Source organism: Phyllobates terribilis, unplaced genomic scaffold, assembly GCF_046119375.1.
Source record: "Phyllobates terribilis strain yellow unplaced genomic scaffold, ASM4611937v1 Scaffold_1__5_contigs__length_1240528914, whole genome shotgun sequence".
NCBI classification, from domain to species: domain Eukaryota; kingdom Metazoa; phylum Chordata; class Amphibia; order Anura; family Dendrobatidae; genus Phyllobates; species Phyllobates terribilis.
In genome coordinates, this window is record NW_027362761.1 from 504,340,119 (window position 1) to 504,363,647 (window position 23,529).

The 23,529-nt window shown below is 44.0% G+C and overlaps 1 protein-coding gene across 1 annotated transcript in view; it reads left to right on the forward strand.

Annotated features, from left to right (window-relative positions):
• Positions 1 to 23,529, forward strand: part of LOC141267047 (interleukin-31 receptor subunit alpha-like) — a 90,461-nt gene that overhangs the window by 38,154 nt on the left and 28,778 nt on the right. The window contains exons 9-11 of the mRNA XM_073680219.1: positions 9,168 to 9,375; positions 16,421 to 16,582; positions 22,615 to 22,734. Of these exons, the coding sequence (XP_073536320.1) occupies positions 9,168 to 9,375; positions 16,421 to 16,582; positions 22,615 to 22,734 (490 nt within the window). The remainder of the gene's footprint in view (positions 1 to 9,167; positions 9,376 to 16,420; positions 16,583 to 22,614; positions 22,735 to 23,529) is intronic.

Sequence of the window (23,529 nt, forward strand, 5' to 3'; positions counted from 1 at the left end):
AACAGTGCACACAACCACTGCAGCCAATCACTGAGATCAGCTGCTCTGCCAATGTAGTCGACAGAAGCCCAGTGATTGTCTACAGCATTCATGTGCGCTGTTGACGAGACATCCCCATTACAGACAATCAGCATGGACCAGAGCAGCAGAGAGGAAGCAGTGCTGGACCGGAGGAGTGCGGTTTATTATTTTCGATCTCTGCAACCCTATTGTACAATATAATTTTAAAAGGACCCCTTTAACAACTTATATAACAGGTTTTATTGCTGGTTTCACATGTCCATTGTTCCAATGTATTTTTCCCTCGGTGTTACAGATGAAACTCAATGCGGCTCTGTTGTACCAATTCTAGATCACTATAAGCCTAAGACATTGTGGGGATCTAAGAACTACTGAGGGTCCAGATGTTGCTTTTATTATACAAAATGTGGCAATCAGCATATAGGTTGGTGCAGACGACCGTATTCTCAGTCCGAGTGTGATCCGACAAAACATTGGATCGCACCCAAACCTATGTTATTCTATGGGGCCGTGCACATGCCAGAATTGCTGCATGTCCAAGTTTGATCCAATATTCGGATGGCACTCGCCATGCAAGTGAATGAGTCCATGGGAAACATCGGACTGCACTCTGAGTACTGTGCGATTTCCACGAACTGACAGAATGGAGAAGATGGAGACATTTCTTTTTTCATCTCATCCGAGAGAATCGGATCGCACTTTGCTATAAGGGTATGTGCACACGTTCTGGATTTGATTGCAGAAATTTCTGCAAGGTTTCTGAATGTCTTGGCAGGAAAAACGCTGCTGCAAAAATGCACGTTTTGCCGCGATTTAAGTGCATTTTATTCTGCTTTTTTATGCGTTTTTTGATGCGTTTTTGTACAGCAATGAATGCTTTTGGAGCTAAATAATGATATTTGAAAAAGAAACGCGGGACATCGCTTTAACCCTTGGATTACAGTCAGACCTGGGGTGAGTATCTTGGTTAATTTAAATGATTAAAGAATGTGTCTGTTGTATTTCAAATAAAGTGTTTTATTCTCAGTGTGTGTTTATTTAACTCTTTACTTTACTTAGATTTAGTAATGAAGGTGTCTGATTGATCCCATTAGCATTCCCATTCATGTCATTTCTGGGGCAACTGAGAGTTGCAATTTTTAGTCTAGAAAGTTGCCATTAGGCAAACATGTTCCCTGGCTATTAATAACAGATCACAGCTATTTGTTTAGCCACTACGTCCCCACGATCAGCAGCTAGCAGCGCTTTGGACGCAGAGTATTTTAGCTGTGTCCAAAACGCTGTGTTCTAATGCCACACTTGATTTGTAAGTACATGTGGATCCACCCCATGTAATGACATTTCAGTCAGTCAAAATTTGCAGTGGAGACTGGCGTCTCCACTACAGAAATTGACATGCTGCGGGTAAGTTTGGGTACGTGCCCACGATCAGGAGCCGCTGCAGGTTTGAAGCTGCATATTTATGCAGCTTTAAACCCGCATTGTCCAGATGTTACAGCATAGTGGATGGTATTTCTAGAAATCCCATGTCCACTCTGGGTGTATCTGAGGCTGTGGACCACCCACGGACACTGACATGCGGTGCGTCTTTCAGGACTGCAGCATGTCAAATTCTCTTGCGGAGTCGCTAGTTTCTGCAACAGAAATTTGACCACTAGAATGTATTGAATGCAGTAAATCTGCATGGTTCAGTGAACACATGCAGATTTACCTGCGTTCAACAGAACGCAGCATTTTGGATGCAGCAAAAATGTGCTGCATCGAAAGCACTGCTATGTCCGGATCGTTGGCACATAGCCTAAAATTAAAAAAAAATGGCGTGGGCTCCCGTGTCATTTTCATAACCAGAAGAGGGAAAGCCAACCACTGGGGGCTGAAATTACTAGCTGTGGAAGGGGCCATTAGCCAAAAATGTTCCCTGGCTATTAATAACAGCCCACAGCTGTTCGCTTAGCCTTTACTGGTTAGATTACTGGGGGTTCCCCTATAAAATCTAACCAGCAAAGGCTAAACAGATAACTGCAGGCTGATATTAATAGCCAGGGAAGGGGCCATGGGATCTGGTCCCCCCGAGGCTAATAATATCAGCTTTCAGCTGCCCCAGAACTGGTGCATCCATAAGATGTGCCAAATCTGGCATTTAGCCTCTGCTCTTCCCACTTGCCCAGGTGCGGTGTCAAGTGGGGTAATAGGGTTGGGTTTCATGTCAGCCTTGTATTGGCGGCTGACATGAAGCCCAGGTTAGTAATGGAGGACGTCTATAAGACGCCCCCATTACTAACCCCGTAGAAAGGTTTTTAAAATAAACATAAGGCCAGAATAAAGTCTTTTATATAAATAAAATTGCACACTGTTATTCATTTATTTAACAATAAAAAAACACCGTATACTCACCTAACACCTAATCACCAAAGCCCTCATCTCCTGTAAGAAACCAAAAATAAAAAACAACAATATCCCTCCCCTGTCCGCCGTCATGAGATAATCCACAGTGTCCCACGATGATCTGGGTCACTTCTACAGCAGCCATATCAGCAATCACTGATGTCACTGTTGAAAAGACAGCACTCTATACACTGACAGGAGTGTAATCACTCCTGTCAGTGTATAGTGCTGTGCTGCAGGACTGAGGTCACTTGAGTTCAAACAGGTGAAGATCAGCTGAGAGCTCCGGTGCCCTCACTTACTGCATCAGTGTTGCGTGGGAAAATTCTCATACAGCACCGATGCTGTAAGTGAGGGCACCGGAGCTCTCAGCTGATCTTCAGCTGTTTGAACTCCAGTGACCTCAGTACTGGCAACTCAGCACTATACACTGCCATTCTGTCAGTGTATAGAGTGCTGCCAGGTGATCGGATTGTCTTGGGACACTCGGGGTGACCACAGACAGGTGAGAATAAGGTGTTTTTTATTTTATTTTAACTTTTTTTTTTTACACAGCTCACAGACACCGGCTGAGGAGACTGCTTCTCCCCTTAGCCGCATCCGCTGCCGCTATTGTCAGCTGGAGCGGCCATTGGATGATGGGAGGAGTAGTCTCCCGAATCAATTCTTTGTGCGTTTTTGCCACATTTTTTACTCATTTACTTGAATTGAGTCAGTCAAATACGCAGAAAACATCCGCAGCAAATATGCAAATATATTTATACCTGCGTTTTTGCTGCAGATTTGACTGACTCAATTAAAGTCAATGGGTGAAAAACGCTGCATAAACGCACAAAGAGTTGACATGCTGCCGATTTAAACGCAATGACAATCTTATCAGGAAAATTCCTGATCATGTGCACAGAACTTCAGGATTGTCATTGCATTAGCTGGCACATAGATTATCTAGCATTTTTGGCCCATTTCCGTGCGGAAAAACGGCCATGATAAAGCACCAAAAACATACAATGTGCACATAGCCTTACTCTGATCAAAGTTTGATCACAGTGTGATTTGCATAATCAACCCGATTATCTCGGATGATAAAATACACGGTCATCTGCACCTAGCCTAATTGTAATTATCTTTAAAAACTTTACTAATTTCTCTGTAGTGAGTTTATCGCTCAGTTTAAAAGAAAAAAAAGCAGAGGTATACAGTCATGAGAATATTTTAATGGAAAACAAATTTGCCCACCTGAGCACGGAGCTATGGATGGTGCTTTTGGGAACTGACATTGGTTGTCTGGCATAAGGTCATAAGGAGAATAAATCTATGTTCATACGCTGCGTTTTTGCTGTGTTTTTATGCAAATTTATGTAAATTAAAAGCTGCTTTTACAGTACCAGCAAAGGCTATGAAATTTCCGAAATCTCATGCACATATTGTTCTTTTTTCCTGACCGATTTGGAAAACTGCTGCGTTTTTGCAAACTGCGGCTTGTCACTGCTTTCAGTGTTTTTTCAGCGTTTTTTCACCAATATAAAGCAATGAGTAAGTGCAAAAACATAGCAAAAACACAGCAAAAATGCAGGTATCAGGTTTGCTGCTGTTTTAGTGAAGAAAGCAGGCACAGCAGAATGAGAAACAGATTTATTTTTTGTGATTTTCCCAAGTTTAAACCAAAATGTCTTGGTCTCCTCCTCACCTGAGAATGGAAGTTAGGATTAGTACACTTTAATTAAATTAGCAATGTGTGCAAAGTAAACATTGTCTGACGAAGGTGTGAAATTGAACAATGCCAGAGCAACTCAATGGCCAACCAAAGTTTGAAAGTAAACGGTGTCCTACAAACTCAATGCTCTGCCAATGTCTTAAGTAAACTATTCCTCACCAATTCACCTCCCCCCCACTGTTACATTTGTAATGTGTATTTTTTCATAAACATACAGGTGCTTCTCACAAAATTAGAATATCATCAAAAAGTTAATTTATTTCAGTTCTTCAATACAAAAAGTGAAACTCATATATTATATAGAGTCATTACAAACAGAGTGATCTATTTCAAGTGTTTATTTCTGTTAATGTTGATGATTATGGCTTACAGCCAATGAAAACACAAAAGTCATTATCTCAGTAAATTAGAATACTTTATAACAACTGCTTGAAAAATGATTTTAAAATCCAAAATGTTGGCCTACTGCAATGTATGTTCAGTAAATGCACTCAATACTTGGTCGGGGGCTCCTTTTGCATCAATTACTGCATCAATGCCGCGTGGCATGGAGGCGATTAGCCTGTGGCACTGCTGAGGTGTCATGGAAGCCAGGTTGCTTTGATAGCAGCCTTCAGCTCGTCTGCATTGTTGGGTCTGGTGTCTCTCATCTTCCTCTTGACAATACCCCATATAATCTCTATGGGGTTAAGGTCAGGTGAGTTTGCTGGCCAATCAAGCACAGTGATACTGTTGTTTTTAAACCAGGTATTGGTACTATTGGCAGTGTGGACAGGGGCCAAGTCCTGCTGGAGAATGACATTTCCATCTCCAAAAAGCTTGTCGGCAGAGGGAAGCATGAAGTGCTCTAAAATTTCCTGTTAGACGGCTGCGCTGACTTTGGTCTTGATAAAACACAGTGGACCTACACCAGCAGATGACATGGCTCCCCAAACCATCCCTGATTGTGGAAACTTCACACTAGACTTCAAGCAGCTTGGATTGTGGCCTCTCCACTCTTCCTCCAGACTCTGGGACCTTAATTTCCAAATGAAATGCAAAGTTTACTTTCATCTGAAAACAACATCTTGGACCACTGAGCAACAATCCAGGTCTTTTTCTCCTTGGCCCAGGTTAGACGCTTCTGGTGTTGTCTATTGGTCATGAGTAGTGTTGAGCGATACCTTCCGATATCAGGAAATATCGGATCGGATTGGATCGGGCCGATACCCAAAAAGTATCGGATATCGCCGATTCCGATACCGGAAACCAATGCAAGTCAATGGGACACAAATATCGGAATGAAAATAAACCCTTTCTTTCCTTGTAGGTTAATTCTACATGAAGGAAAACAACTAACAATAATGTAGAATGTATTGGGGGAGGTGGTTGCCCAAATCGATGGGAACAGTGCTCACAGTGAAACATGAAAAGCCGGCAATTCAGCAGTGGCATACACAGGTACCCGACAATTTATAACAGAAAGAATAGAGCTTCACACATAGATTAGATAGATAGAAACATGTCAGTCACATATATATGAAGTACAGTGACAGTGTTGCTTACTGTACTTGTCATTTATTAAAAAAAATATTAGTGTTTTCATGCACCGTCTCTTTAAAAAAGGCGGCCGGCAATTCAGCAGCGGTACCCGACAATTTAGAATAGAAAGAATAGAGAATCACACATAGATTAGATAGATAGAAACATGTCAGTCACATATATATGAAGTACAGTGACAGTGTTGCCTACTGTACTTGTCATTTATTAAAAAAAATATTAGTGTTTTCATGCACCGTCTCTTTAAAAAAGCTGGCCGGCAATTCAGCATCTGTACCCAACAATTTAGAATAGAAAGAATAGAGAATCACACATAGATTAGATAGATAGAAACATGTCAGTCACATATATAAGAAGTACAGTGATAGTGTTGATTACTGTACTTGTCATTTAGTGTTAAAATAAAGGATTTATTAAAAAAAAAATTGGCGTGGGGTTCCCCCTAATTTTAGTCTCTAGCGGAGGTTAAGCAGACGGCTGGGGCAGGTGTTTGAAGCCTGGTAAGGGGGTAATACCCACGGAGCTTCCCAGGCTACTAATATCAGCCCCCAGCTGAATACCTAGCCTTTACTAGCTATTAAAATGGGGGACCCCCCCAAAAAAATGACGTGGGGTCCCCCCTATTTTAATAGCTAGCAAAGGCTAGGCAGACAGCTGGGGGCTGATATTAATAGCCCAGGAAGGGAGCCATGAATATTGGCCCCCTCCCAGGCTAGAAACACCAGCCGTCAGCTGCCCCAGAAATGGCGCATCCATAGGATGTGCCAATTCTGGCACTTAGCCTCGCTCTTCCCATTGCCCTGTAGCGGTGGCAGTGGGGTAATAGGGCTGGGGTTGATGTCAGCTTATAATGCCAGCTGACATCAAGCCCAGGTTAGTAATGGAGAGGCGTCTATAAGACACCCCCATTACTAACCCCATAGTCAAAGTTAAAAAAAAACACAAAAACCCAGAATAAAGTCCTTTAATTGAAATAAACACACAATTCTTTATTGTTCTAAATTAAACCATACTTACCATCACGCCCATTCCAGCTGAAGCCAACGATCTCCTGCAATAAAAATAAAATAATAAACCAACATCATCCTTACCTTCCCATGGTTCCCAGGACAGCTTCAGCTCTGCTACATCGAGATGACAGGCTGGACTGCAGCAGAACGCTGCCATCCAGCCTGTCATCCCGCAGACACTGAGAAGCTCAGGCATGCTTGCGCTCCTCAGTGTCTGGCTGTGACGGCAGCGGGAGCCACTGACTGAGGTCACCGGAGTGCATTCAGGCAGCGCAGCTCCGGAGACCTCCTTTACGGCACTGCTGTACCGTGGGAATTTCTCACGATACAGCAGGGCCGTAAAGGAGCTAACCGGAGCAGCGCTGCCTGAACTCCGGCGAACCAGCTTATGCAGTGACGGGGCTGCTTTACGGCCCCGTCATTCTAGCGGCGGCAGCGGTTCAGAGCGGTCACATTCTATGTGGCTGCTCTAAACTGGAGATCATCGTGGGACACTCGTGGACTACTACGGAGGGGTAAGGATAAGGTTGTGGTTTATTATTTTAGATTTTATTACAGGAGATCGATGGCTTCAGGGAATTAGGTGTCTAGGTGAGTATAGGTGTAGTTTTTTATTTTTTACTTTATTTTAGGTGGCGATCGGCGGGGACAGGTAATGTATGAACTAATTTATTGTAGGTAACCACTGGCCACCAATGACATGTATTTAAAATTTATTGGGGACACAGAAGGGCAATTTAAATAGCAGGATCAGGCTGATGGGAACTACTGCTCCCATCGAGCTGATCCTGCTGGCACGAGTGGACGGGGGACAGACATAGGCCGATGGGAGTAGTAGTGTCACATCGGCCTATGTCTGCCTGCACGCACAAACCCCCCAGACATCACACAGACACCGCGCACACCCGCACACACTCGCAGACATCGCATAGACACCGCGCACACCCGCACACACCCGCAGACATCGCGCACACACTAATCATGACGGGCTGATGGTCTGGGAGGTGAGGCTGACCTGTGCGGCCGTGGGAAAGTTCATGTGAGTTCATGCAATGCAGTCAAGCATGAACTCACATGACCCCTCTGAGGGCACCGCGGCTACTTCAAATGAACAGCTGATCGGCATCACCTGATACCTCAGCTGTTCATTTGAAATAACCGGCGGGAAAGCGCAGCACAGAACGGGAAAGCCGGCGGTGAAGTCTTTTCACTGCCGGCTTCCCCGCCCGGGTCCTTCGCTCCCCGCTCCTTGGTGCTGTGCTCCCCGCCCGGTCCTAACTTACGATCGGGATGGGAGGTGGCGAGGGGAGCGGAGGATCGGGGTCAGAGGCTGCGGGGAAGCAGTATGGGGCTGTGTGATTGTTTAAAAGCCGGCGGCTTTTTACCGCCCGCCGGCTTTTAAACAATCAGGAGAATTCTCTCACACTGGGATGGCATTCTGATGACAGGCTGGATCGCAGCTGAGCGCTGCCATCCAGCTTGTCATCCTTCAGAGACACTGCAGAGCGCAGGCATTATGGGAACTTCCGATTCCGATATTCGATATTGTAAAAGTATCGGAATTAAGTATCGGAATTCCGATACCACGAATATTGGCCGATACCCGATATTTCAGTATCGGAATGCTCAACACTAGTCATGAGTGGTTTGACACAAGGAATATACAACACTTGTAGCCCATGTCCTGAATACATCTGTTTTTGGTGGCTCTTGATTCAATGACTCCAGCAGCAGTCCACTCTTTGTGAATCTTCCCCAAATTTTTGAAAGGCCTTTTCTTATCAATCCTTTCAAGGCTGCGGTTATCCCAGTTGCTTTTGCACCTTTTTCAACCACACTTTCTCCTTCCACTCAACCTTCCATTAATATGCTTGGATCCAGCACTTTGTGAACAGCCAGCTTCTTTAGCAATGACCTTTTGTGGCTTACCCTCCTTGTGGAGTGTGTCAATGACTGCCTTCTGGAGATCAGTCAGGTCAGCAGTCTTCCCCATGATTGTGGAGCCTACTGAAACAGAATAAGGGACCTTTTTAAATGCTTAGGAAGCCTTTGCAGTTGTTTTTTGTTAATTATTCTAATTTACTGAGATAATGACTTTCGTGTTTTCATTGGCTGTAAGACATAATCATCAACATTAACAGAAATAAACCCTTGAAATAGATCACTCTGTTTGTAATGACTCTATATAATATATGAGTTTCACTATTTGTATTGAAGAACTGAAATAAATTAACTTTTTGATGGTATTCTACTTTTGTGAGAAGCACCTGTATGTCTTGTATTGGTGACCTGTGTTCATGCGTTTGTGGTGGAAGCTAAGCTGAGCTTTGGAATTTTTGTAAGCAGCTTCTTAACTACCAAGGGAGCAAGTTTTGCCTGCAGATAAAAAAGCTATTTGTGAACATAGCCTAACTAGCCTTGGGAATGGGAATGCTTTATAAAACTATTATCCATATCTGTTCAGCTACGTGGTCACACTGTTCTTTTCTTTTTGGCAGTACACCAGTCACAACTATGTGGATGGATACTTAGTCATGATACAGAGGCTCCCAGACAGCTGTTGTTACACTATCGCCTTTAACACCACAAATACTAAGGAACATCTAAACCTTTCTGTGTCTTTCTTCAATGTCTCAGTAACGGCTTACAATAAAGCAGGGAGGTCCGGTTCCGCGAGCACCACGGTTCCTCCTTTGGACGCACCAGGTAATGTTTCACCAGCAGTTACATTGTCTGTGTAATTTGTGACCTAATTAAATATATATGTAAAAATCGAACCCATCTATTACAGGAATGGCTACAATACAACACACTGCTAAATAACCTCGGAAGCCATTAACAAGAATTATTGTAATAGGAGGACAATGTAGAGGAAGGTATCCAGACACAGATAATGTACTATATCCAAACATCTTGTTTCTCTATGTAACCAGTAAATTCCCAGACTATGGAAAGACTGTGGCAGAGGCACTGTTACTATTATACAGCAGCGGGGGCATTTTCTTGATACAAGGTCTCATACTGGGTGAAAGGAGGTATCATTAGCACCAGCAGAAAGAGCTAATTATAAAGCTGTAATCATTTTGGTGGTACAGTTGTGCTCAAAAGTTTACATACCCCAGCAGAATTTTTCCTTTCTTGGCCTTGTTTCAGAGAATATGAATGATAACAAAAAAACTTATTCTCCACTCATGGTTATTGGTTGGGTGAAGCCATTTATTGTCAAACTACTGTGTTTTCTCTGTTTAAATCTTAATGACAACCAAAAACATTCAAATGACCCTGATCAAAAGTTCACATACCCTGGTGATTTTGGCCTGATAGCATGCACAGAATTTGACACAAATGGGTTTGAATGGCTACTAAAGGTAACATCCTCGCCTGTGACCTGTTTGCTTGTAATCAGTGTGTGTGCATAAAAGCTGAGTGAGTTTCTGGGATCCAGACAGACTCTTGAATGTTTCATCCAGCCACTGATGTTTCTGGATTGTGAGTCATGGGGAAAGCAAAAGAATTGTCAATGGATCTAAAGGAAAAGGTAGTTGAACTGTATAACACAGGAAAGGGATACAAAAAAAATATCCAAGAAACTGATAATGCCAGTCAGCAGCGTTCAAACCGTGATTAACAAATGGAAAATCAGGGACTCTGTAAAAACCAAGCCACAGTCAGGTAGACCAACAAAAATTTCGGCCACAACTGCCAGGAAAATTGTTTGGGATGCAAAGAAAAACCCACAAATAACATCAGCTGAAATTCAGGACTCTCTGAAAACTAGAGGTGTAGCTGTTTCAAGATGCACAATAAAGAGGCACTTGAAGAAAAATGGGCTGCATGGTCGAGTCGCTAGAAGAAAGCTATTACTGCACAAATGCCACATAGTATCTCGCCTACAATATGCCAAACAGCACAGAGACAAGCCTCAAAACTTCTAGAACAAGGTAATTTGGAGTGATGAGACCCAAATTGGACTTTTTGGCCACAACCATAAACTTTACATTTGGAGAGAGGTCAACAAGGCCTATGATGAAAGGAACACCATTCCTACAGTAAAGCACGAGGTGGATCGCTGATGTTTTGGGGATGTGTGAGCTAAAAAGGCACAGGAAACTTGGTAAAAGTTGAAGGAAAGATGAATGCAGCACGTTATCAGCAAATACTGGAGGCAAATTTGCACTCATGAGCTCGAAAGCTGCGCATGTGACGTACTTGGACGTTCCAACATGACAGCAATCCAAAATACAAGGCCAAGTCGACCTGTCATTGGCTACAGCAGAACAAAGTGAAGGATCTGGAGTGGCCATTTCAGCCTCCTGACCTCAGTATAATTGAGCCACTCTGGGGAGATCTCAATCGTGCAGTTCATGCTAGACAGCCCAGGAATTTACAGGAACTGGAGGCTTTTTGCCAAGAAGAATGGGCAGCTTTACCATCTGAGAAAATAAAGAACCTCTTCCACAACTACCACAAAAGACTTCAAGCTGTCATTGATGTTAGAGGGGGCAATACACGGTATTAAGAACTGGTGTATGTGAACTTTTGATCAGGGTCATTTGGATGTTTTTGGTTGTCATTAAGATTTAAGAAGAGAAAACACAGTAGTTTGACAATAAATGGCTTCACCCAACCAATGACCATGAGTGGAGAAAAAGTTTTTTGTTATCATTCATATTCTCTGAAACAAGGCCAAGAAAGGAAAAATTCTGCTGGGGTATGTAAACTTTTGAGCACAACTGTACATGGTATTTTTGACAGTAGATTCCATACATGGTCTAGTAGAGACCCATGTCTGTTCCAACTCTTCAATCCTAGTCCATGGCGCCTGTCAGTATCCACCTCAGTGTCAGGTGTGGGAATAATTATACACATATTTTAGAATTCTTCTATTTAGCAGTATGGACAGCGAAGCATCAGCTCCAAGAGAAGAACAGATATAACCCTTTAACTATTATTTTTTAGAGGTTAAAACATTTTCATACTTTTTTTCTGGAAAGTGTTTGAGGGAACTTGAGAATGGAGGCCCCAGGTGTAGGACACTAATGGGAAATTGCACTGTCATAATGTAACAATTCAAAGCAAGGTTTCAGCTTGGAAGAATCCAGGGGCTTCCTTGTTTGCTGCCTTTAGGCAGTGTGCCCACGATGCGTCTTTTAAGCATTTCCGCAGCGGCAAAAACACTGCAGAAACGCTTAAAAAACGCATGGTAGAAGGTCTGCCATGTTCCCCAATGATAATCCGCATGTGCTGTGCACATGCTGCGGAAATTTCCGCTGCGGATTATCATTGCAGAAAAAAAACAGATGGAATGAAGGACCTGCGCTGACGTCATAGTCATGTGACGGGTCACGCGACGCTGACGTCGGCAGGTCCTTCAGTCTACCGCTGCCGGCAGCCGGGACGGAGGGAATCAAGACCGCGGGGGCCATTGGAAGGTAAGTACAGATATTATTTTTTATTTTTAACCATTGTTTAGGTCACACTATAAAAATCCATGCCGGTTGCATGGATTTATATAGTGTGACCAAGTTGACAAGCACTTTCCAAGGGATGCTAAAATCGCTTGGAAAGTGCTTGTCAACCCGCATGCAGAAACGCAAGTGAAGAACGCTTCACATCCGCATGTCCCTGGCAGGAAACGCATGTACAATCCGCATGTACAATCCGCATGTACAATCCGCATGCGTTTTTTTCTGCCAGGGAGATGCAGAAACACTCAGGATAAAATCTTGAGCATTTCTGCATCGTGGGCACATAGCCTTAAAAAAGTTATCTGAGAGTAGAAAAGTTAAAAAAAAAAAAAAAAGAAAGGTAATGTCATTATAAATACATTTCTAAATGTTTTTAATTAGCAAATCACAATCCTTTTATCTAATAAGGTAATAGTTATTGAATTAAAATAGTCAGGAGCACACCTTGTTACAACAAAAGAAACCTGTCCTAGAATGTTAAGAGAACAAGAGGCTGTCAGCATGTGCAGTATGAAGGTCCATCCCCTACTTAATGTGTAAGTAGATGTGCTGCCAGTGGATATTTTGATCTAATACTTGAGATACCAAGAGTGCTGAGGTAAGAAGAGACTGCTCACACTGCTGTCCACCCTTTCTATATGATCTAAAACTAGAGATGCCAGAGGTGCTGAGGTATGAAGAGACTATTCACACTGCTGTCCACCCTGTCTTTCTGAACTAATGCTGGAGATACCAAGGGTGCTGAGGAAAGAAGAAGCTGCTCACACTGCTGTCCACCATGTCTATATGATCTAATACTAGAGATACCAGGGGTGCTGAGGTAAAAAGAGACTGCTCACACTGCTGTCCACCCTATCTGATCTAATACTGGAAATACCAGGGGTGCTGAGGTAAGAAGAGGTCACTCACACTGCTGTCCACCCTGTCTGATCTAATACTGGAAATACTAGGGATGCTGAAGTAAGAAGATGTCACTCACATTGCTGTCCAACCTGTCTTTCTGAACTAATGCTGGAGATACCAAGGGTGCTGAGGTAAGAAGATGCTGCTCACACTGCTGTCCACTCTGTCTTTCTGAACTAATGCTGGAGATATCGGGGGTGCTGAGGAAAGAAGAGGCTGCTCACACTGGTGTCCATCCTGTCTATCTGAACTAATACTGGAAATTCCAGGGGTGCTGAGGTAAGAAGAGGCTGCTCATATTGCTGTCCACCCTGTCTATATGATCTAATTCTAGAGATGCCAGGGGTGCTGAGGAAAGAAGATACTGCTCACACTTCTGTCCACCCTGTCTTTCTAATGTAATACTGGATACACCATGGGAGCTGAGGTAAGAAGAGGCTGCTCACACAACTGTCCATCCAGTTTTCCTGAATGTTAAGAAACTACTGTGACAAACCTACAAATAGCTTGACAGTACATAGTATAGATTACCACCAGGTAAAAGCAGCAAAGCTTCCTATAGCACAAGCTCACTGGCACTTTTCTTTTTTCCTATTAACATTCTAAGACAGGTTGCTGTCCGTGTAACAAGACAGTGGTCATTTTAATCATACAGTGATTACCTCTCTAGTCAAAACAACTGGTCTTTGCTAATGAAAGATCTAATCTAAACTCCGCTTTACCATTTTGGGAACCCCTGACTAGCTGCTGCGGAGTGGCTACGAATAGGTGCAATGAGCTGGCAGAATAAACCAACTGGGTGGGAAACAGAGAAACAAGGGCAAGAGAAAATTAAATGGAATCTGTCACCAAGTTTTTGCTACATCATATGAGAACAGCGAAATGTAAGGGAACAGTACCTGATTCCAACGCTGGGTCATTTGCTAGACTACTTGGTGTAGTAAATTCTTGTTTACTGATCAGGCATCTGAAGAATGAGCAAAGCACCTACAGAATGTGCTGCTGGGCCCAAATAACAGCGTGTGCACACAGAAGAATTTATTAAACATGTAGCCGATTGGTGTGACCATCAACTAGTGAGTGACACAGTACTGGAATAAGGGTCTCTGCCCTTGCATTAGGCTGCTCTTGGGTGAGGGTGAGGAAGCAAAAACCTGGTGCAAGAGTCTCTTTAAGGGTATGTGCGCAAGTTCAGGATTTGAAGCAGAAATTTCTGCAGCGTTTCTGCATCTCCTTGGCAGGAAAAACGGTGGAGAAAAAAATGCGCGTTTTGCCGTGATTTTGATGCGATTTTGAAGCGTTTTTAATGCGTTTTTTGAACATCAATAAATGCTTTTTTGGAGCTAAATAAAGTTATTTGAAAAGGAACGTGGGGCATTGCTTTAAACTTTGGATTAACATAAGAACTTGGGTGAGTATATTGGTTAATTTAAGAATGTATCTGCTGTATTTCGAATAAAGTGTTTACTCCATGTCTGTGTGTTTATTTAATTCTTTACTTTACTTTAATTAGGTTTGGTGATGAAAGGATCTGATTGACACCTTGCCATCACCAAACAAAAGAGCTAGGTGTCAGCTAATATTAATAGCCAGGGAAGGGGCCATGGATACTAGCCCCCTCTGCAGCTAATAATATCACCCCTCAGCAGTCCCAGAATTGGCACATCCATGCGTCAAATCTGGCGCTTAGCCTCCGTTCTTCCACAGCCCTGTAGCGGAGGCAAGTGGGGTAATGGGGTTGGAGTTCATGTCAGCCTTGTATTGGCGGCTGACGTGAAGCCCAGGTTAGCAATGGAGGGCATCTATAAGACCCCCCATTACTAACCGCATAGTAAAGTTTTTGTCGCTTTTTCAATAAAAGACACGGCCAGAATAAAGTATTTTAATTAAATAAAATGATACACGGTTTTAATTTTTTTTTTATTTTACGCTCAGTCCCAGAATCCCTCAATCTTCTGTAAAAAAAAATGTAAATAAAAAACAACCATATCCCTCACCTGTCCGCAGTCACAACATAGGCCATGATTACCGCCGTCATGATTGTCCCTCGGCGATCTGGATCACTTCTACAGTAGTGACATCAGCAATCACTGATGTCACTGCTGTAGAAGACAGCAATGTACACTGACAAGGGTGTAATCACTCCTGTCAGTGTACATTGCTACTCCAGGAGTGAGATCACTGGGGTTCATCAGCTGAAGATCAGCTGATCAGCCCCGGTAACCTCAGCATCAGTACTGGTGGGAACATCCTTGAGAATGTTCCCACGCAGCACCGGTGCCGTAAAGTGAAGTCACATGTGCTCTCAGCTGATCTTCAGCTGAGAGCTCATGTGACCCCAGATCCTGGCAGCGCAGCGATGTACACTGCTGGGAGCGCGCACGCTCCCGGCAGTGTACCGCCGGCCGCCGAGGGACGCCAGGGATATTGCGAGGACACTGGGGGGGGGCGCCAGACAGGTGAGCATAGTGTTTTTTTGTTTTTTTTATACCGCGTGCAATCCCGGCTTGGTTGAGGAGGCTACTACTCCCCTCAGCCACGCTGCTCTCACTGTTATCAGTGGGACCGGCGGTCGGATGATGGGAGTAGTAGTCCTCGCCAGCTGACCCGGCTACCACTCTATGCAGCGTTTTTGCAGCGTTTCCGCAGCCCATTGACTTTAATTGCACCGCAGCAAATCCGCAGGTATAAATATTATACCTGTGGATTTGCTGCAGTTCAATTAAAATCAATGGGTGGGAAACGCTGCATAGAAAGGACATGCTGCGTTTTAAAATGCAATGCCAAACCTGAGCAGAAATGTCCACATCATGTGCGCAGCACATCAGGATTGCCATTGTAATAGCTGGCAGACTGATTGCCAAGCGTTTTTAATGCGTTTCCATGCGGAAAAACCACAGCGAAAATTCATCAAAAACGCTACGTGTGCGCTTAACCTAAGTCCCAATATGTAGTCAGGTAGGTCGAGACAAAGTTCATCAGGTCATTCACAAAAAGCCGAGCAAGGAATGGAGTGTCAAACCAGTGAGGGTATTTAGAGGTTAATTGGGAAAAGGGTGAAAAAGCCTGCCAGGCCAGAACATTGAGTAGAAATCTTAATAACACGTAAGGGTAGTACCCATACAAGATATAAAATAGATGGCACAGGAGGTAGGATACAAGGATCTACATAGAGCCATGGAAGCCTAAGGGTTTCTTGACTCTTCCTCCTCTCACTAGTCAAATAATTGGCCAGAGATGACCAAAATGGCCCATTAAATAGTCCATTATAGACCCATATTTGCATCTTGTATTCTTAGTGTCAGGATGAACAATGGAGTGATAATAAGACAGTACATTATACTGGATGCCTACTTTTCAGATGCTTTGTGTCCTTGTAGAGTTACCGGGGAAGATAATTGCTACTTATGAAAACAACACGATATTCCTCAGCTGGAGTCCATTGTTTGAATGTGATTTTGTTGTTATAAACTGGGGCACAAGCTACTTAGAAATGGAATCAAAAATCATCATGGAGAAAATAGAAAATTATTCCATTCCAGGTAATACCTATTTTTCTTCTTTTTCCCTGAGTACTTTGTCTCAATTATTGTTAGAAACCTATAATGATATTTAGAAAACATAAGCTTTGTGTGCTGCACAATTTTCTATATACATAGAAAATCAATAAATCCATACATTTTTCCTATGTGGTATAGAAACAATTAACCAATATTGTCCAAAATAGCAGCTCCAAGTGAGTGTTTGCCTTTTAAAACATTTTGTTTGTTTTTTTCTAAATATGATGAAAATCAGAGTTTCATTTCATAATCTATTCAGGGGGTAGTGTCGGGATAGGTAATGTATTAGTAGTATATCACTAGGATACAGTGGGGACACAAAGTATTCAGACCCCTTTAAATTTTTCACTCTGTTTCATTGCAGCCATTTGGTAAATTCTAAAATGTTAATTTTTTTTCTCATTAAAGTACACTCTGCACCCCATCTTGACTGAAAAAAAGAGAAATGTAGAAACTTTTGCAAATTTATTAAAAAAGAATAACTGAAATATCACATGGTCATAAGTATTCAGACCCTTTGCTCAGACACTCATATTTACCGTATTTTTCGGACTATAAGACGCACTTTTTTCCCCCAAAATTTTGGAGGAAAATGGGGGGTGCGTCTTATAGTCCGAATGTTGCTGGGGGGTATATATAATATATATATATACTGTGCTGGGGGGGAGCGGTTGCGGCGGAGGAGTGGGGCACAGGAGGCTGCAGCCACCTGCTGCAGCCTACACTGTCCCCGCTGCTAAAGACGCCATCGCCCGGGAGCAGCAGGAGCCGCACTGCGGCTACGCTGTGTGCCAGCTATTAAGGAGCATGAAGTGACTGCTCCCCACTCACACAGTCCTGGCATGGGGAGCAGTAACTTCCGGCAGCTGATCTCTCCTTGTGAGCTGCGCAAGGCAGTGACGTCATGCGCGGCTCACATGGCGAAATCAGTGTGGGCAGAATAGATGCAGCGCTGGAGGAGAGAGAAGAGAGGTGAGTAGGAGTGTTTATTTTTTTTTATGTGCAGCCTGATGGGGATTAGGGGGACCATGCATACTGGGATAAGGATGAGGGAGCCATACATACCAGGGTAAGGATGAGGGGGCCATTTATAACAGGATAAGGATGAAGGGTGCCATGCATACCAGGATAGGGATGAGGGGTGTCATGCATACCAGGATAGGGATGAGGGGTGCCATGCATGCCAGGATAGGGATGAGGGTGCCATGCATACCAGGATAAGGATGAGGGGGCCATATATACCAGGGTAAGGATGAGGGGGCCATACATACCAGGGTAAGGATGAGGGGTGCCATGCATACCAGGATAGGGATTAGGGGTGACATTTATACCTGGATAGAGATGAGGGGTGCCATGCATACCAGGATAGGGATGAGGGGTGCCATGCATACCAGGATAGGGATGAGGGGTGCCATGCATACCAGGATAGGGATGAGGGGTGCCATGCATACCATGATAAGGATGAAGCGCGCCATGCATACCAGGATAAGGATGAGGGGTGCCATGCATATCAGGATAAGGATGAGGGATGCCATGCATACCAGGATAGGGATGAGGGGTGCCATGCATACCAGGATAGGGATGATGGGTGCCATGCATACCAGAATAGGGATGAGGGGGCCATGCATACCAGGATAAGGATGAGGGGGCCATATATACCAGGATAAGGATGAGGGGGCCATACATACCAGGGTAAGGATGAGGGGGCCATGCATACCAGGATAAGGATGAGGGGGCCATGCATACCAGGATAAGGATGAAGGGTGCCATGCATACCTGGATAAGGATGAAGGATGCCATGCATACCAGGATAGGGATGAGGGGTGCTATGCATACCAGGATAGGGATGAGGGGTGTCATGCATACCAGGATAGGGATGAGGGGTGCCATGCATACCAGGATAAGGATGAGGGTGTCATGCATACCAGGATAAGGATGAGGGGGCCATATATACCAGGGTAAGGATGAGGGGGCCATACATACCAGGGTAAGGATGAGGGGTGCCATGCATACCAGGATAAGGATGAGGGGGCCATGCATACCAGGATAAGGATGAAGGGTGACATTCATACCTGGATAGAGATGAGGGGTGCCATGCATACCAGGATAGGGTTGAGGGGTGCCATGCATACCAGGATAGGGATGAGGGGTGCCATGCATACCAGGATAGGGATGAGGGGTGCCATGCATACCATGATAAGGATGAGGCGTGCCATGCATACCAGGATAAGGATGAGGGGTGCCATGCATACCAGGATAGGGATGAGGGGTGCCATGCATACCAGGATAGGGATGAGGGGGCCATGCATACCAGGATAAGGATGAGGGAGCCATATATACCAGGGTAAGGATGAGGGAGCCATATATACCAGGGTAAGGATGAGGGGGCCATACATACCAGGGTAAGGATGATGGGGCCATGCATACCAGGATAAGGATGAGGGGGCCATGCATACCAGGATAAGGATGAAGGGTGCCATGCATACCAGGATAGGGATGAGGGGTGCCATGCATACCAGGATAAGGATGAGGGGGCCATGCATACCAAGATAAGGATGAGGGGTGCCATGCATACCAGGATAGGGATGAGGGGTGCCATGCATACCAGGATACGGATGAGGGGGCCATGCATAACAGGATAAGGATGAGGGGTGCCATGCATACCAGGATATGGATGAGGGGTGCCATGCATACCAGGATAGGGATGAGGGGTGCCATTCATACCAGGATAGGGATGAGGGGTGCCATGCATACCAGGAAAGGGATGAGGGGTGCCATGCATACCAGGATAAGGATGAGGGGTGCCATGCATACCAGGATAAGGATGAGGGGTGCCATGCATACTAGGATAGGGATGAGGGGTGCCATGCATACCAGGACAGGGATGAGGGGTACCATGCATTCCAGGATAGGGATGAGGGGTGCCATGCATACCAGGATAGGGATGATGGGTGCCATGCATACCAGGATAGGGATGAGGGGTGCCATGCATACCAGGATAAGGACCACATTTTTTGCTTAATTTTTTTTTCTATTTTCCTCCTCTAAAACCTAGGTGCGTCTTATGGTCCGGTGCGTCTTATAGCCAGAAAAATACGGTAAGTCACATGCTGTCCATTTCCTTGTGATCCTCTTTGAGATGGTTCTACTCTTTCATTGGAGTCCAGCTGGGTTTAATTAAACTGATAGGACTTGATTTGGAAAGGCACACACCTGTCTATATAAGACCTCTCAGCTCACAGTGCATGTCAGACCAAATGAGAATCATGAGCTCAAAGAAACTGCCCAAGGAGCTCAGAGACAGAATTGTGGCAAAGCACAGATCTGGCCAAGGTTACAAAAGAGCTTCTACATTACTCAATGTTCCTAAGAGCACAGTGGCCTCCATAATCCTTAAATGGAAGAAGTTTGATACCACCAGAAATCTTCCTAGACCTGGCCGTCCAACCAAACTGAGAAATTGTGGGAGAAGAGCTTTGGTGAGAGAGGTAAAGAAGAACCCCAAGATCACTGTGGCTGAGCTCCAGGGATGCAGTAGGGAGATGGGAGAAAGTTCCACAAAGTCAACTATCACTGCAGCCCTCCACCAGTCGCGCCTTTATGGCAGAGTGGCCCGACAGAAGCCTCTCCTCAGTGCAAGACCTATGAAAGCCCGCTTAGCGTTTGCTCAAAAACACATGAAGGACTCCCAGACTATGAGAAATAAGATTCTCTGGTCTGATGAGACGAAGATAGAACTTTTTGCTGATAATTCTAAGCGGTATGTGTGAAGAAAACCAGGCACTGCTCATCACCTGCTCAATACAATCCCAACAGTGAAACATGGTGGTGTCAGCATCATGCTATGGGGTTGTTTTTCAGCTGCAGGGAAAGGACGACTGGTTGCAATTGAAGGAAACATGAATTCGGCCAAGTACAGAGATATCCTGGATGAAAACCTCTTCCAGAGTGCTCTGGACCTCAGACTTGGCCGAAGGTTCACCTTCCAACAAGACAATGACCCTAAGCACATAGCTAAAATAACAAAGGAGTGGCTTCAGAACAACTCTGTGACCATTCTTGACTGGCCCAGCCAGAGCCCTGACCTAAACCCAATTGAGCATCTCTGGAGAGACCTGAAAATGGCTGTCCACCAACGTTCACCATCCAACCTGACGGAACTGGAGAGGATCTGCAAGGAAGAATGGCAGAGGATCCCCAAATCCAGGTGTGAAAAACTTGTTGCATCATTCCCATGAAGACTCATGGCTGTATTAGCTCAAAAGGGTGCTTCTACTCAATGCTGAGCAAAGGGTCTGAATACTTATGACCATGTGATATTTCAGTTTTTCTTTTTTAATAAATTTGCAAAAATTTCTACATTTCTGTTTATTTTCTTCAGCCAAGATGGGGTGCAGAGTGTACATTAATGAAAAAAAAAATGAACTTTTTAGAATTTACCAAATGGCTGCAATAAAACAAAGAGTGAAAAAATTAAAGGGGTCTGAATACTTTCCGTACCCACTGTATGCCATCGATGTCAGTTTGGTAGAGATCCAGTCGCTGCACAATCACTGAAATGAAGTAGCAACTGTGAGAGGGAATATCAAATCAGGGAGCATGAAATCATAAAATCTGGCTTCCTGAAGACACCAATAGAGGACGCTAATGAGCTTAAAGGGGTTGTCAACTTTCTGGAAAGTGGGTTCTAAACTGTAAAATATCCAAAATAGAAAACTCAGCAGCAGCAAGTACTCACCCTCCCTGGGTCCACCTGCTGCTCCCCACCGCTCCTTTGGTTTCAATGTTTTTGCTGCAGCGATGACAACAGTGCACGTCACTGAGCTCGGCGTTGACCTGGGCACAGTCATTGAGCTCATTGATTAGCTAGAGTTGTTGATGTGACATCACCACTGCAGCAAAAACACTGAGTCTGGAGCAGCGGCAGGGAGACCGCACTGGACCCAGGGAGGGTGATACCTTCTGAGTCATTTTGAGTATTTTAGAATTTGGGGTCCACTTTCTTGAAAATTGACAACCCCTTTGATGCATATAAAGCATATAAATCAGATCTCGGCTCAAAGGTATTTTCTCAATTTCAGAGTTTTTTCATTGTTCTTATTTGACAAGGAAAGTGGACTTAAAAAGTATCTGTCAGCAGGTTATTGCTATTTAAAGAAACACTCCCATCTTTTTTATTACATGTGCATTTAGTGTAGTGTGAGTGTATTAATATAGTCACCTACCGCTGATTTCTCTGGTGTCCAGCGCTGTACTGCTCTGCTTCTCTGTGACGTTCCTGAAGTAGCTTTTACAATGTAAGCCTATGGAGCGTCAGAACAAGGCTCAATAGGCTTTCATTGTAAAAAAAAAGACTTCTGACTCACACATAGAGGAAAAAGCGAGCCAGGTAGCCGGAATTGGGGTGATGTCACTGAGAAGCGAAGAAGAACGGCACTGGGCACCCAAGAGAGCGGCGGTAGGTGAGTATATTACTACACTCACGCTACATTATATGCACATATACACATTTAATAAAAAAATATAGATAGGAGAGCTTCTTTAGTCTGACAGCAGCTTGACGTAGGGACAGAGCCCCTGATTTCAGCAATGTATCACTCATTGGATTGTGCTGTTGTTTCATTAAAATCAGTGTTTTATCAGCAGGAGATTATTACTAAAGAACAAGTTGTCTCATGCCATGTAGTCTTTCTGCTTTGTGTAACCCCACACCCACCACTGATTAGCAACTTTCTGTCAAAGTACAATGTATATAGTAAGCCGCCAATCAGTGGTGTGGACGGAGTTATACAAAGCTCAGCACTCAGAGAGATCTGCTAGATCTGCAGCAGAGAAAACAGGGATTTTATCAAAACTGCACCAAGCAGCTCAGTAAGTGATACATCTCTGGAATCAGGGTCTTTACCCCTACATCATGTTGCTCTCAGATTACATAGCAAAAACCTGCTCACAGATTCCTTTAAAAACATGCACCATATTACTCAATTTATTTCTGGTGTTATATTTATTTCCAGGGCCATTTGTAACAATGAAACGCTACATGATCATGATTGTATTGTATGACCTTTGTCAATGTAAGGATTCTACCGAAGAAACAACCTATGGATTGACTTATATATATACAGAAGAAGGAGGTATGGACATCATCAAAATCAATCAAAACATAAAGAATGTCATGTTATCAAACTTAATGAGAGCAAAAATAGAAAAATCAGCTTGAAATATGGCCAATGTCTTGAAACTGTCAGATACAATGATTGTGTCAAGAATAGCCCAATTAGTAAGAGATAAAAAATTATTCAGATGGTTCTAAACACTCAGGGGATTTTCCAACATGTTTCCAAAAATTGTGTACATTGAACATAAACCTTTCTTTTTCCAGTAAGACAAGGCTCAGGGTAAATGAGAATATTTCTGGGCTATACATTACATTCAGAAATACTGGTGATCAGGCTTGGCCTGGCCGACAGGAGAACAGGAGAATCCTCCGGAGGGCCCCTGTGCAGGAGTGGACCACCAACCTCTTATATGAGCAGTACTTGGCACAATATACTTGAATCACTATGTACAGACAAAGGCGGCATCTTATTCATGTAACAATCTACCCAGCTCATTGTTATAGAAATTTATGATTGAGGATAATGTCACATTTGCATGTAACTGAAAAGTGGGGCCCTGGAGGTGTTTACTGGTGGGCCTTTGTCAACCCTGTCCGACACTGCTAGTGATGAGCACAAAATTGTACAGGACCCTGGTTCAGTATCCATACCGGTGCTCCATGGCAGCCAGACCAGGGCCCTGCAAACTTCCTCAGTCGGCACTTGGATGCCTGCATCCTGTGCTCCTCTGGTATTTACAAGGGCCCTCGTGACTTCAAGAAAAAGATGCAATGATGTCACACGGACCTTGTAAATGCCAGAGGTGCCCAG